We start from the raw sequence: 14,666 nt of genomic DNA, 5'->3' as shown, positions 1-14,666 counted from the left end.
CAACTCCATACTCAACAAGCACCCAAGAAAACGACCACTCAGCTCTTACACGTGGCTGCACCTTTAAATCTAGGTCTGATCAATCCAGAATGCTATTCCATTCCAGTGACATGAACTAGGTACTTTTCATTTTCACACATAACTTTCTAGCAGTCTTTCTAAAAAGCCTCTCTCACCGATAAAACACTTCTTAACATCATTAAACATTTCAAAAATAAAAAAGATATAAATATCATGAAAATTATGTCAACCTACTTTCTTCTGCATATTCTCAGCTATTTACTGCAGTTCTGTTCAGCTGGAGGGTCTTCAAAAATATAAATACATATATATATTTTTTCAATTTTTAAAGCAGTTTTCCTTCCAATTACTAGAATGTCCTCATTAGTTATTATTTGCCACCATCATTTTCCATTTTCCTCCCAGGTTCTCATTTGTTTATGATTCAGTCAGTCGGAAACATTTTTACCAGTTTAACTATTTAGTATAGAGAGTATCTGAAATTACCCTATAAAACATTTTTTGTGCTCATAATTGAGGCTAGTTTATTTTTCTTCACTCTATGAAAAATGTCGAAGGGTCATTTAGAAGTTTCCTTATATAGTAATTAGCTAATCAAGGAGATGATCAAAGGGAGTTCCAATGCATTATGAATTGCTAGCCTTCCTCCTTGCTTTTAAGGGAAAAATTCTAAAAACAGAAAAGAAATAATACTATTGACCTCATTAAAACTATTTACTTTGAGAAAGTAGGTTGGTTACCTGAGGACATGAGATACCATTCAGCATGACTTTTTAATGTTCATTATTGTAAGGGGAATCTAAACAGCAGACTACTTTCCTTATTTGGGTAAAAAGCTAACTTCCGGAGAAGAGTTAACATATCCAAGAAGAGGCAAATATCTGATCAGCCACAGCTACCTTGCTGTAGCTATCCACGACTGCCAAGTTATTTTTTCTTCTTTTTTAAAAACAAGTTTTTCTCATTAGACTATGTATTACTATTTATTACTATGATTTGAAAAATACGGAAAAGTAGGAAGAAAAAAAACGTTGGGATCATAAAATTCTCTATCCAATACTTTCATAAAACATCATCCACATTCCCCAGCCTTACATATCTTTCATAACCACTATATCATGATATTCCAGTGTGTATTTAAGCCATTTTGAATTTTTTTTCTATTGTAAACACCATGGCAACACTATCATAAAAGAAACAGACGCACAGCTGCTTCAGTGCAGTTCAGAGAGGACACTGAAGCAGCAACGCAGCGTGCTCATGCTCCAAGCCAGCCCTGGGGCAGGAGGCCGCAGCGTGGTCTCCTTCAACCTGACAGCCACGTAAGCCCTATCCTCCTATCCCCCTGCCCATCGAGTGCTTCTCAAGTCAGGACTTGGGTCAGTATTAGTAACAGCCTTGTTCTGATATGATCAGATGGGGCAGAGGGAACAACAAAGATTTGTGAAGTCGTCCTAGTTGTAACACTTAGAATTTAAATGCTCTTACCTTTGGAGAAGGATCTTTTAGCGTAAGAGTCATCAGGGACACAGACTGTGGGCTTCCAAGCTCTGGTGTATCAGGAACAAAGGCTGACCAGTAGCCATATAGAACTTTTTTTTCTATTGATTTTATAGTAGAAAGAAAACACGCTAATGCTCCTTGGCGAACTCTGGCTTGGTAAGACCTTTAACAACCAAAAGAAGGAAGAAAAAAGTCTTTTAATTGCTTTTAAAAACATGAGCATGAAACACTATTTTTTTACAGGCAACTCAAATGATACAGTGAGAAATTCAGCATTCCACTCCACATAAGTCTGAAAGATGCTAACATATTTTTTAAATTATTTCAAAATGTGGTCAAAACATGTTAAAGCAATTTGTTTACATAACAAGTTAATAGGGTTGATAGTTAAAAAAAAAAAAACTACTAGCTAGCAAATAAGAGGGCAACATTTTGATATTAGGAAATTAGTATACAATATGAGATACTCCAGAGTACCCATTCATCCAACAGACAGGTACTGAGAATACCTAAGTATGTGCCAGGCACTGCGCTGAGGCTGGAAGACAGAAACAAAGCTCCTGCCCTTGACAAGCTTATTATGGCAAAGAAAGACAGTTAAAGAGACTTTAGCACAGTAATCAGAGATGAGTCACATAAGGGAGTGACTGGAATAGGGAGTCAGAAAAGGTTTCTCAGAGCGTGACTGTTGAGCTCACATAGAAGATGAGTAGTGGTTAATAAGGCAAGAGGCAAAAAAAAGGAAAAGAAAGAATAAATCCAGGCAGAGGAACCACATGGACAAAGGCAGAGGAGAGAACAATGCAAACTGCAGAGTAATGCAAAATCCCACATAAATGAGAATCTTCAAGTTACAGCACGTGCAATAGACTTTAAAGTTATGAGCTTATACACTCAATTCAGAATATAAAGCATAAAAATATAACAAAATACTACTACCTCACTTTATTCTGCATGCCTCCTTCAGCATCAGAATAGTCTGACTCACTACTGCTGACCCTCTTCCAACTGGAAGAGCTGAAGGGTGAAGAGACTCGGTCTTTTCCTGCTGCTCCACTTGCAGCTAACAGCAAACTCTGAGCACCCGGGGGGGAGGGGCACTGAGTGTCCCCTCTGTGCAGGTTCAGTCTGCCTGCGCCAGCGACTGGGGCCACTTCTCTTTCACCACTGGACTCCTCCTCCTCCTCCTCCTCTCTTTGCTGGATTTTCTTCGCTTTTACTTTTGATTTTTTCTTTTTATTCTGATTTTAGGAGCAAATGAAAACATGCACATGATAGCTATTGGTAACTTCTCATTTGATAATTACTTAGTATGTCCCCAACATGTAGTATGGACAAAGAAGAGGAGAAGAGAAAAAAGCGGCACTCACTCAACACTCTCTGTGTCAGGCACTACGCTAAGTGCTGACGTACACCTTTCTGTACTGTAAGAAACAAGGTGTGAGATACATGGGACAGAGCAAAACGTGTCATCTGGGTTTAAACACTATTGCTGTGAGCCGGGGCAAATCATTTAGCTTCGCTGAGCTTGCCCGTCCTCATCTGTTTAAGTACGAGCTAATGCCACCTGCCTTGCACGGCTGTGAAAGCATTCAGGCTTTTCAACAGAGGTTCTGCAAGAGATTGAGGTCACAGAAAATGACCTAGGTGACTGTCTTCTCAGTTCTCCCAGATAGGATACACAGCTAGTACCACTCTAGATGCCTAGGAGAAACGTGACTCCATTACATACAATCTATGTTTTAGGGCACTGCTGCTGCTGCTAAGGCGCTTCAGTCGTGTCCGACTCTGTGCGACCCCATAGACGGCAGCCCACTGGGGCTTTGTAAATACAATGTAAACACCAATTTCTTCCTTTCTTCTACTTGCTTCTCTCAGACATCCAAAGGTCTTTGGAATCTGTGCCCTCCTCTGCATGCCCAAGGTCCCTAACCTCATCACCTCTACCTTGGATAATTACTGTGGCTCCAGACTTCTTACCCTTTTACTTGCTACCACCGAGATTTTTCTGAAATGCAAATCTGATCATATCACTCCCCTACGTTAAGATTCTTCATTTCTACCACCTAAAAGATAAAAACCCAACCTCCTTAGCACAGGGTTGAAAGACCCTTATGATTTGGCCTCTGCTACATACCTGCCCCACCTTCCCTTCTACACACCTGACACTCTAGCCCACTGGTTAATAAATAGGCTGCATGCATTCACACTCCCCATGGTTGTTATCCATTGCTCTCTCAGGAAAAAACTCGCTCCTTCCTTCTCTGTACTCATTCCTGAGGCTCCGGTGAGCTACTGTGTCTTTTAAAAAAGCACTCCTTACTTGTCTATTGGTTGCCCTGAATGTGCCCCTAGAATATGCTGTAGATATTCTGATGAAAGAAATCATAAGACTGCAATATGGTTGTTTGTTTATCCACCTTCACCTTCTCCCTCAAATTCCTAAAACCAGAGTCAATGTTCCTGCCTAGCACAATGTCTGGGATATAATAGGTGCTCAGTAAATGATGAGTAAGTCAATGAGTGAAATAATTTCGAATTATAAGCATTTCTCAGGTAATATACTTTTAGGTGCAATACCTAGGCCGTGTATCTGTACGGTACTCCAACAGAAACATGAGGGAGATGGCAGCTGTCTGGAAAGACCGAGAAATCTGACAGTGGCAACAGAGGCCTATAATGTTTTGCAACCAGACTTTTAGAGAAAACGTCTGCTGAGCTGTGGTCCAGAGCATTTGAGGGGTGAGGATGACTGGCTATGGGTATAAAGTGAATGCCCATGTTTATAGCTGTTATACTGCCTGAACCACTTACAAGTATTAAGATGCTCTAACTGGTATTTTTAGCCATCTGATGAATTTAAACTTACTATGCTAAAAATCCTAAGCTGAAATAAAATTCAAGGTGAGCCTTGGCACAGCAGTGATGCAAATCATAGAAAACACACGGAGCAAGCAAGTAAAAACAGTCCATAGCTTAAATCTAAATAGACGCAAGTGTACCACAGCCGGGCGAGAAGTGCTAGACTCCGACTGCTGCGGCTGGATGGGCGGCCGTCCGTCGTACTGAGGAAGCGGAGTGGGGTACAACACAGTGGGCATCTCTATGTTTAGTCCAGGGAGTCCGTGGAACATGGATTTCTAATAAAGATTAAGGAGACACACACACACAATGAATCATAAAACAAGGTTATTCACCATATTCTGAATCACACAGATGAACAAACTGATGTTTAAAAGCTTTACAAAGAAAACTAAAATGGGATAGAAAATAGATTCCCTGAAGGATTAGGGCTTAAAGAGGAGTTTAATCTCATCTAGTCCAGAGAGATCTGGTTTGGCTAGGTTTAACTTAAAATTTTATTTACTTATTACTTTTGCTTCTTAATTTAAAAAATTTATCCAATAAGTTTTACCTAATTATTTTATCTGTGATTTTTTAAAACTCATCTCTCATATCCATATCCAAATCTAGCTGTCTATGTATTTGGAAGCAGGGGTGATGGCACAGGAAAAAAAAATCAAAATTTTAGTCATAATAAAGCAAAGTTATCATACGTGGCTTTGATCTAAGACCACCACAAAGTTCTTACTATTTCCCAGTTGAATTGAAGACAGCTGGATCCTCAGAGAGGCTGACCTGACTTTCCCACTGACTGGCAGGCTCAGAAGCCAAAGGATGACAGCCTAATGATACATGTCTTTTTTTTTTTTGGCAGCACCTCACGGCATGTGGAATCTTAGTTTCCCAGCCAGGAATGGAATTTGGGCCCCCTCCATTGGAAATGCGGAGTCTTAACTGCTCTACTGCCAGGGAAGTTCCCCTAATGATACACATCTTGACTGGCCTGCCTACTAGATGGGAGCTAAAGGCAAGGAGAATATCTGGTTCTTCTTCCAAGTCCAAACAGATTCAAGATAAACTAAAATAATCTCAGATCATACCTCATTAACTAGTCCTGATAAAATTTTAGAATTTTGATAAATCTACTAAAGCAAGATTTATTCTTTTCAGTTCTTAATTTTAAATATGTTTGAAAATGAACATTTTATTCTTCTCTCTTAAAATATGATATTCTAAAGCTAGCCTTGGAGTAAAGAGGTAAGGCAGTCCTTATGCCTGAGGTGTCAACAGGAAAGACACTAACCACAGTGAGGACTTGGGGTTTAAAGAGGCAATGCCTTACCTTCAACACAGCTAGAAGAGCTCCCAGTTCATCAGTCTGTGTCAGTTTCATCTTCCCACCATTTAGGAGAGACTGTATACCTTTTAAGGCATTTTGCAACAACTAGGGGGAGAAAAGAGAAAAAGTTAAAAAGTAAATGAAATTTGTTTGTCCAGGGATCAACTTTCTAGCACTTTGTAGGATGGAAAAGAAAAGACCTTTAGGCGATTAAAAAAAAAACAAACTTTAGATGTGGGACGGGGAGAGAAAAGCAAAGATGAGGATCCAGAGAACAGAGCTGATGATCAACTACCAATTATTTTCTAGAAGAATAGAGTGCTTTTATTGAGTACGAGTGGTCTTTTTGTACATGTTCCTAAGCCAGCATATACTAATGGTGAGCAAGAAAAAAAAAAAAGATGTTTAGTGGGAAGAATATGATAGGAATAAAAATGTGGCGGCAGAGATCAGAAACAGGAAATCTCTTTTATCATGTAGTAACCACAGGAGCTCTTTTATCTTATTTTTTTTTTACAGCAGCTTTTAAAAGCAAAGGAATGCATGCGAGAACAGGATTCTGGAGGGCAATTCTGATCAGCATTAACTTTTTGGCCAGTAATCTCATTTATAGGATTCTGTCCTTAAGAAAAACTCTTTACAGGGAGAGGATATGAACTGTAGCCTTGTTTAAAGTAGTAGATATGCTGAAAAAAACTTTCATTTCCATCAGTTATGACAATGATTATTTAAGAAGCTAAACCTCTGCTACATATGAAACTTAACAATAACAGCAAGCACTTTCCCAAGCATTTTAAATGCTTTTAGATCATATACACCTCATAAGACCTCTACAAGGTAGTTATAACCTCTGTCCCATTCCAGAGATGAAGAACACCTAGGCTCAAGATCTTGCCAAGGTCTCCCAGCCGTAGCAGTTGCAAAACATGAGGTACATCAAGAGGTACTAAAAAGATGTTCAAGATGTATTAACTTTAAAAAGGAGAGTTGCAAAACAGCACACTAAATATGGTCCCATTTAAAAATTTAAAATATGCTCATTTTTTAGAAATACAGAAAAAGAAAACCTGGGGGCATGGAGAACAAACTGCTCCCAGTAGTTTTATCTAGGCAGACTTTATATAAGAAATTTTCACCATCTTTGATCTATAATTTTTGAAAAGTGTTACTGAATTTAAATCACATTAATAAACTATCATCTTTGCATCAGATTTTTTTAAAAAGAAATAAAATACTGCAGATTTTGTTGAAATCCACCCCTTTCCCTTCCATCTAAAAGACAGTCACTAGTCTGAAACTGTACAGCTTTTAAAGTCAGGAGTGGAAAAGTAGTTTTAAGAACTCAGAATTGCAAAACAAAAAACAATGGCAAAACAAAACAAACAAAAACAATTTCTTGTGATTTAAATCTGAAAGATGATTTCAGTCTTTTTAGGTTATAATCATTCCCCTTATGCATGTATCTCTAGACAAAACTAATACAAGCAACCAAATTAAACTCTTAATAGCAGCTTTCATTCCACTGCTGCTTCTAGACACATCGGTAACCGTCATAAGATTAGAGGTAGTCTCACCCACCATGCAGAACGTGATGTCATCCATGTCAGATGATTTTGGAGACTGTAAAGTGGTCAAGAAAACTTGGAAGCAGATATTTTGGTAGGGCTCCTCCAAGTACGGCTGTCCGGGCACACTAAAACACATACAGAGAAAGCAACTCAAAATGCAGTTGCCTTTGAAATAGGGCTTGCAAAAGAATAACAGTACCATTGACTAATGGAATTGGGATATATCCTGAATCAAACTGTATCACAGAAGATTATGCACTTTGGTTAACTACTGCTGTGGATAGGCACAAGGCTGGAAGGAACAGGAAGAAGAAGGGTTTCCTCAGGGAAACGTTACAGAAGTTGGTAGGGAAACAAATATACAGAAAGAGAAATCTTTTTTATTCTGCTTTTCGGTTCTTAGAGGGAAATAATACAGATGTCCAGCTAGAATCACACCGTTGGACCTGCCTCCTCAACCACTGGACAATACGGCAATGTGGAAACAAGATATTACACATCCGTTCAAGCTTGGATTGCTCACTTTCTATTGCATAAATCCAGAACTGGACAGCTGGTATTGCTTCTATTTTCTTTAAATAAATTGGCCATGACAGATATATCTCACCAAAGCTTAAATTCGTATGAATATATCCTTCTAAAAGATTTAATACGGTTACAATTTATACCAACAGAAAAACAAAACCTCAACACACTGCACATATTATCACTTTCACCATATTTTAGAAATAAGGCCCTAGTCTATTTTTTCCTTTACTTCTTTATGAGCTTTCTTTACAAGCAATGTTAAAATTAAAAATAAACAACATAAGATGATCTTATTAGCAAAGAGCATGAGAAATACAACATAAGATTATTTTTCTAAGTTGGCTCTGGCTTCAGACAGATTGAACCACCTACAAAAGGCCCATGAGAGGCCCTATCTTATCACAGCTTGGGAAATGATTGAATCCACATACCTGAGACATAAGTTTGCCATACAATGCACTGCAGCTCTCCTAACTTCAGGGTCCGACTGAGCCAAGTCGCTCAACTTCATCAAAAGTCCACTCTTGCCAAGCAAGTCTGGAAGGTACTGAAACAAAATCACAGCCAATGTTGGCCGAAGGAAAGCTGCTAGGAAAATATTATTTTTTTAAACAGATTTCATTTTTTTTTTTTCCAACTAAAGGAAATTTAAGTACCGAAAGACTAGTTGCTAGGTAAATCCTTCAGATAGGCATACAAAAATATGCCAAAAAACATCAGTAAGGATCAGTACTCTCAGCCAAGCCTGCTGCTGAAGCTCTCTCGTCTTGGCTTGGCCGAATAGATGAAAGGTAATGATAATAACGATTGATATGTACCAAGTCCCAAGCACTTTACAAGTGAGACTTCACCCCCAGAGGAACTATTTTACACATGAGGAAACAAGGCTCAGAGTGACTGAGTAAGGGTTACTCAAGGTTACACATTTAAGTAATGGCAGGAGAGAAATCTGAACACATGCCTGCGGGTTTAGAGCCTGTGTTCTCAACCTTCAAAGGAAAGACAGAACACAGTTTACCTTTTGACACTTGGAGCCATTGCAGTAAACCAGGGCTGCCAGAGCTTGGAGAATCTGCATGTGTGTCCAGGAACTGCACTGCTGAATAGCAGAAATAGTATATGCCAACAGAAAATCCAGGTTCTGCTCGTCAACAATCACCTATCAAGAGGGAAAAATAAATATGATCTAACTTTTAAAAAATACTCCTTTTCAGACATGAATGCTCACCTGAATCAAGCTGTGTGTGAGAGAGCACGTGTGTGTCCATATTTTTTTTTTTTTTGTCAAAAAGATCAGCTTTAGAGACCTTGTAAGTCTGATCCAGAGAACCTTCTTCTTGCCCCGGTGTCTGCTCCCTTCTTTCCCTTTAATCCTTCCACTCCAAATAGAACCTGGCAAAGTCCTTGTAACTTTTTCTTGAACTAACCAGACAGTGGCAGTTGTAAATACACAGATGTTAAGTCTGATCCACTGAAAAGACATTTTTTAAATTTTATTTTTTTAATGTTTACAATGTTGTATTGGTTTCAACTATGTTTCTTTATACCTGGTAAATGCTTGACAAACACACTGTGACTAAATATGCCTGCTAAATAGCTATTATGTCTCTGCTATGATGTGGGGAATATAACAGGAAGAAATGGCATATGCCTGTCCTTAAGGAGTTTATGATTTTATTGGAGAAAGTACACTAATCCAAGTATCAATTCATGGACAACTAAAATAAACTGTCTTCAAATGCCAGAAACTTGTTCAGGGCTGTGGGTGCCATGTGTCATCAGGAACTTTCCTAACTGTGAGTGTTAAAAAGGTGATATAGCTAAGAATGTAGGCTTTCCAGGTGCTGCTGCTGCTGGTGCTGCTAAGTCACTTCAGTCCTGTCCGACTCTGTGCGACCCCATTGACGGCAGCCCACCAGGCTCCTCCGTCCCTGGGATTCTCCAGGCAAGAACAGGTGGTGCTAGTGGTAAAGAAACCAACTGCCAATGCAGGAGATACAAGAGACGCAGGTTCGATCCCTGGGTTGGGAGGATCCCCTGGAGAAGGAACTGGCAAGCTGCTCCAGAATTCTTGCCTCGAGAATCCCACGGACAGAGGAGCCTGGTAGGCTATAATCCATAGGGTCACAGTCCATAGAGTTGGACATGACTGAAGCGGCTTATTAGCACACATAGCTAAGGACAGCCAACGTTCAGACACCACCACATTAGTCTGAAAAATTCTGAACTCTAAAACCGTCTTATTTCATTTAGGAGGTCACAAGTAGCAGACACAGTTGGCCACCTGCAGCATTCATCTCCTCTTTCCTTGCTGGCAGAGGACTGATCTTATTTGGATGTCCACCTTTCCCACATGAGACCTGAAGGTAAATCCCAATTCTGCTAAGACAGTGGTTTTCCACCAGTGGCGATTCTGTCCCCCAGGGAACGCCTGGCGCTGTCTGTAGACACTTTTGACTGTCACAGCTGGAGGAATGCTACTGGCATCTGCTGCGTAGAGGCCAGGATGCTGCTAAACATCTTCCAATGCACACGACAACCCCTCATAACACAGATTTATCCAATCCAAAATATCAACAGTGCTGAAGATGAGAAACCCTGACAAAAGGGCTGAGCTGCATACTGTTAATCATTTAGGGAGCAGAAGTCCTCCAGGTGATTCTAATGAGCAGTCGAGGTTGAAATCCCTGGTTTAAGCCATTCACGGTAATTCCATTCCCTGATTAGACTGCTACAGAGGGGTCCTAATACCACCTAGGTCTCTCCAGCCTGGTATCAGGGAAAATCTGCTGGAGAGTCTGGGGGGTAAGCTTGCTCATTCTTAAATAAAAGAGAAAGAAAATAAATAGTCCTTTTGCTTGCGCTGGGTGTTATTTACTTATTTTCCATGGGATTCCTGGATTTTAGGCATCTTATGAGTGTGAGAGATGTTAGCTCAGGACAACCCATCCACTTAGCATGGCAGAATGGAAAGATGCCAGAAAGCTTCTTAATTATTAAATGCCCTTAAAGCCGCATTCTTTGGAGCATGTGATGTAAGATAATTAAAAAAAAAATTATTTAGCTATTCTGGGTTGTCTCTTCTGTTTCTTGCAACCAGAAGCACCTCAGATTACTTAGTTGGTAAGTTTTGTGCTAACTACATTCAAATACTCATGTAGTAGTTTACAGTAAGAGCCTCAATTTTTGAACTGTTCCTAAAAAAGATATCAGGGATCTTTTTATCTAGGGCCCCACCCCCGCTAAGCAACTTCTTAGGTTAGATGACAAAAATGGTAGCTTTGGGAGAGGGAAAAAAAATATTGATAGGAAAGAGGTTGGGGATATTTCAACTTATTCTTAGATATACGTTTAGTCAAATGTTAATACATCTTTCCTGAAAAATTCTAAGGTCTGGGGGCTTGAATGATATTGGCTTCCTGAAACAAACAGACAGGAATCCCTCTGATGGACAAATTGGCAGAATACTTTCTTTTTTTGGTCAGTTATATTTGTTTTGATATAATTCTTTGTAAGGCAATTGTTTCTCATATTTGCAAAGCTTTTGAAAAGACCAGCCTATCATTTCTAACACAGATGTAGTATCTCAAAGATAGTTACTTATTCTCAAAAGTCATGATCTGAACTCTAAAGTTACCTACAGGATTACCTGTAACGTGTTAAGTAAATGGTGGATAAGCTGAGACAGTTTGCTGACAAGATGATTCTGATTAAGAGGCACGAGTCGGCACGCTTGGACAAGAAGAGTACTGACATCCTACAAAAAACAAACAAACAAAAAGAATGAAAAGGTGCTACACCTATTAGTCAAGGGAAGACCCGCCCCCAACAGCCAAATGAGAAACTAAAAGTGAACATTCACACTCAAAATGAGTTAAGATGAAAGCATAAACACAGCATGTGCTAAAAAAGGAGGAAAAGAATCAATGATTTTTATATGGCCAAGGACTCCAGAGTCTCTACATATGTAGAGACAGTACAAATAAACAACCTAGGAAAGGATTCTAGAATATAATAGCACACACCAAAATTAAAAATACCAAAGGTAAGCAAACCGAATTTGCAATGCCACTGGGAAAATCAGAAATCACACTTGCATAAATTTAATGCAGTTAGAAAATCTTTTTTTTTTTTTAAAGGAAACTATCTGGAAATCACACCTTTCTTTCATCTCTTGATGTTTATTGAACTAAAAGGCTCTGAGCACCTGCTTTGTGCCAGGTCTTTGGGCTCCAAACGTGAACATATTCCTGAACCTCAAAGAGCTCACAATCTAGCGAGGGAGACAGAAATAGTGCTCACAAATAATTAAAGTGAATTGGGTGCTGAAAGAATTAACTGCAAATTCTATGGGGAAACAGTAATTAGGGAAGTCCTGTAGAGACAATTTTTAAACAGAACCTAGAATGATCTGAAGGATGAGTACAACTGCCAGTCAAGGTTGTAGACATCAAGGTCATGGACAATGCAAGCAAAGGGAATGGAGTGGGCAGGTCTGGAACAAACACCAGTACCTGCCTGAGGAACAGCAAGTTTCAAATGACTGCACACAACGCACAAAAGCAAGAGTGACAGAAGACTGGAAAGGCACAAATTATACAAATAAAGCAAAAGTCTCCGACTCCTCCCTTAATTCCACTCTGCTCCCTGGTGACACAAACTATTACTGCATTGTAAACTCTCCCATACATTGTTTTGAACTTTTTGCATCTATAAACGTATATTTATTTTCAAGCCCTCCGCACCCTATAGTGGTCTCATACTGTAACTTTGCTTTGGCCAGTTACCAATATGCACTGAAGATCTTCCCAGGTCAGAGTTTTACTTTTCTAATGAGAGTCCTTTCCCACTAAAGAAAAGACCACTCCCACAGGAGAGCAAATATTGGTGTGCAGAAGGGCTGCAGACAGTTAGAGGAGACTGGTGAACAGTCCAGGAGAGTCATCTTGCCTAAGGCATTCGCAATGCAAATAGACATGAAGGGATGGAACTGAGAAACATTTCCTAGATAGATTCTGAAGAATCCAAATTGGAAGGATCTGGAAGGAAGGGTGAAGAACCAGTGTCTGCACCTGTGTCCTATGTGACTGGGCGCACTCTATATGTTTGTATGTGTTGGGGCATGTGACAGATTGGGGATGGAGTGGGTGTACGGAGATAATGAACCAATTTTTGAGAACTGTCAAGTCTGAGATGCCTGTGAGCTCCAGAAGACAGCTTATGACTGGGTTTACAGAATTTAGTAAGTAAGTAGTATCCAAGGCCTGATACAAAAAGTACTTCTAAACAGGCAGAGAGGGTGGAACTAGCATGGAGGAACTTCTAGAAAATGGCCAAAACTCATAGTTTTCATTCTAGTTCTGCCTTTTGCCAGCAATATTAGAGTGGACCCTTGTAAGCGTCCTTATGTTTATCAGTAAAATAGACCTAATAATATCAAGGTGAAAGAGGAGAGTGAAAAAGTAGGCTTAAAACTCAACATTCAGAAAACGAAGATCATGGCATCTGGTCCCATCACTTCATGGGAAATAGATGGGGAAACAGTGTCAGACTTTATTTTTTTGGGCTCCAAAATCACTGCAGATGGTGACTGCAGCCGTGAAATTAAAAGACGCTTACTCCTTGGAAGCAAAGTTATGATGAACCTAGACAGCATATTAAAAAGCAGAGACATTACTTTGCCAAAAAAGGTCCGTCTAGTCAAGGCTATGGTTTTTCCAGTGGTCATGTATGGATGTGAGAGTTGGACTGTTAAGAAAAGAAAAGAAAGCTAAGCACCGAAGAATTGATGCTTTTGAACTGTGGTCTGACACGACTGAGCGACTGAATTGAATAACATCCAAGGTTCCAGTGAAGAACGTGGTAGTGGGGAATTTTATACACAGAGTTCTGGACGCGGGGAGCGGAGGGACGGGAAAGCGGCACCAGAGATGACACCTGCGATGTTATCAGAGCACAAGTCGGCAAGCTGGAATTTTAAAGAAGCGACTTTACCAGGCACCGCAGTGTCGTCCAGAAAGAGGAGGCTAGAGACTGCACCACGGTCGGAGGGAGCAAACAAGCCTGCGACTAAACACCGTGAAGCAAGGGTGGGAAAAGGCCACAGGCCGAGCTCCCTGAAGGGCGGGGCCCAGGCCAGCGGGCCTACCTCAGGGGCCACGCCGCAGCCCTCGCTGTAGGTCTCGGAGATGAGCTGGTCGAAGAGCAGGTGGATCTCCGTGCGGCCGGAACTGCTGTCATCCGGGCGAAGGGCGCAGAGCCTGGCCGACAAACAGCGAAACCCACGCCCCTGCTCGAAGGGTGGCTCCCCCGGCGTCTCTGACGGCGGCCCGCCTGGCAGGGAACCCGCGACTTGCGCCGCCGCCATCTTTCCTACATAGGACAACAGACAAACACTTCCGGGGCAGCCCCCCGCCTCCACGCGCCAGTTCCGGAAATGCCTGTTTCGGATCGGAACCTGAGGTGGGAGGGGTTCTGAGACTATAGGCTCCTTCTTTGAACTGCTACTACTAAGTCGCTTCAGTCGTGTTCGACTCTGTGCGACCCCAGAGACGGCAGCGCACCAGGCTTCCCCATCCCTGGGATTCTCCAGGCAAGAACACTGGAGTGGGTTGCTATTTCCTTCTCCAATGCGTGAAAGTGAAGTCGCTCAGTCGTGTCCAACTCTTAGCAACCCCATGGACTGCAGCCCACCAGGCTCCTCTGTCCATGGGATTTTCCAGGCAAGAGTACTGGAGTGGGCTGCCATTGCCTTCTCCTCTTCTTTGGACTAGTACCTTGTGAAAACGTATCAGAAATTCTCTGGGAGACTGTTTGGCGCCCGCCTCTCCTTGAACCCTGACTAAAAAGCGAGGACTGTTATT

At 40.9% G+C, this 14,666-nt stretch overlaps 1 protein-coding gene across 3 annotated transcripts in view; it reads right to left on the bottom strand.

Moving 5' to 3' along the window:
- The window catches only part of HEATR6 (HEAT repeat containing 6), a 32,526-nt gene extending 18,326 nt beyond the window's left edge, over positions 1-14,200 (bottom strand). For 2 of the 3 annotated variants that reach the window (XM_055577320.1, XM_055577321.1), the window contains exons 1-9: positions 13,952-14,200; positions 11,453-11,560; positions 8,822-8,962; positions 8,235-8,350; positions 7,286-7,400; positions 5,711-5,812; positions 4,527-4,664; positions 2,464-2,765; positions 1,510-1,687 (exon numbers count right to left, since the gene is read on the bottom strand). In XM_055577320.1, coding sequence (XP_055433295.1) covers positions 1,510-1,687; positions 2,464-2,765; positions 4,527-4,664; positions 5,711-5,812; positions 7,286-7,400; positions 8,235-8,350; positions 8,822-8,962; positions 11,453-11,560; positions 13,952-14,170 — 1,419 coding nt within the window. In that variant the 5' untranslated portion in view covers positions 14,171-14,200. Of the gene's footprint in view, positions 1-1,509; positions 1,688-2,463; positions 2,766-4,526; positions 4,665-5,710; positions 5,813-7,281; positions 7,401-8,234; positions 8,351-8,821; positions 8,963-11,452; positions 11,561-13,951 lie in introns of those variants that run through there. The other variant, XM_055577323.1, reaches the window with a different exon arrangement.
- Positions 14,201-14,666: the final 466 nt, after the last annotated feature.

Source organism: Bubalus kerabau, chromosome 4 (genome assembly GCF_029407905.1).
Source record: "Bubalus kerabau isolate K-KA32 ecotype Philippines breed swamp buffalo chromosome 4, PCC_UOA_SB_1v2, whole genome shotgun sequence".
Classification (NCBI taxonomy): Eukaryota; Metazoa; Chordata; class Mammalia; order Artiodactyla; family Bovidae; genus Bubalus; species Bubalus kerabau.
Note: the sequence above shows the minus strand (reverse complement) of the source record. Positions and strands in the feature narration are given on the sequence as shown.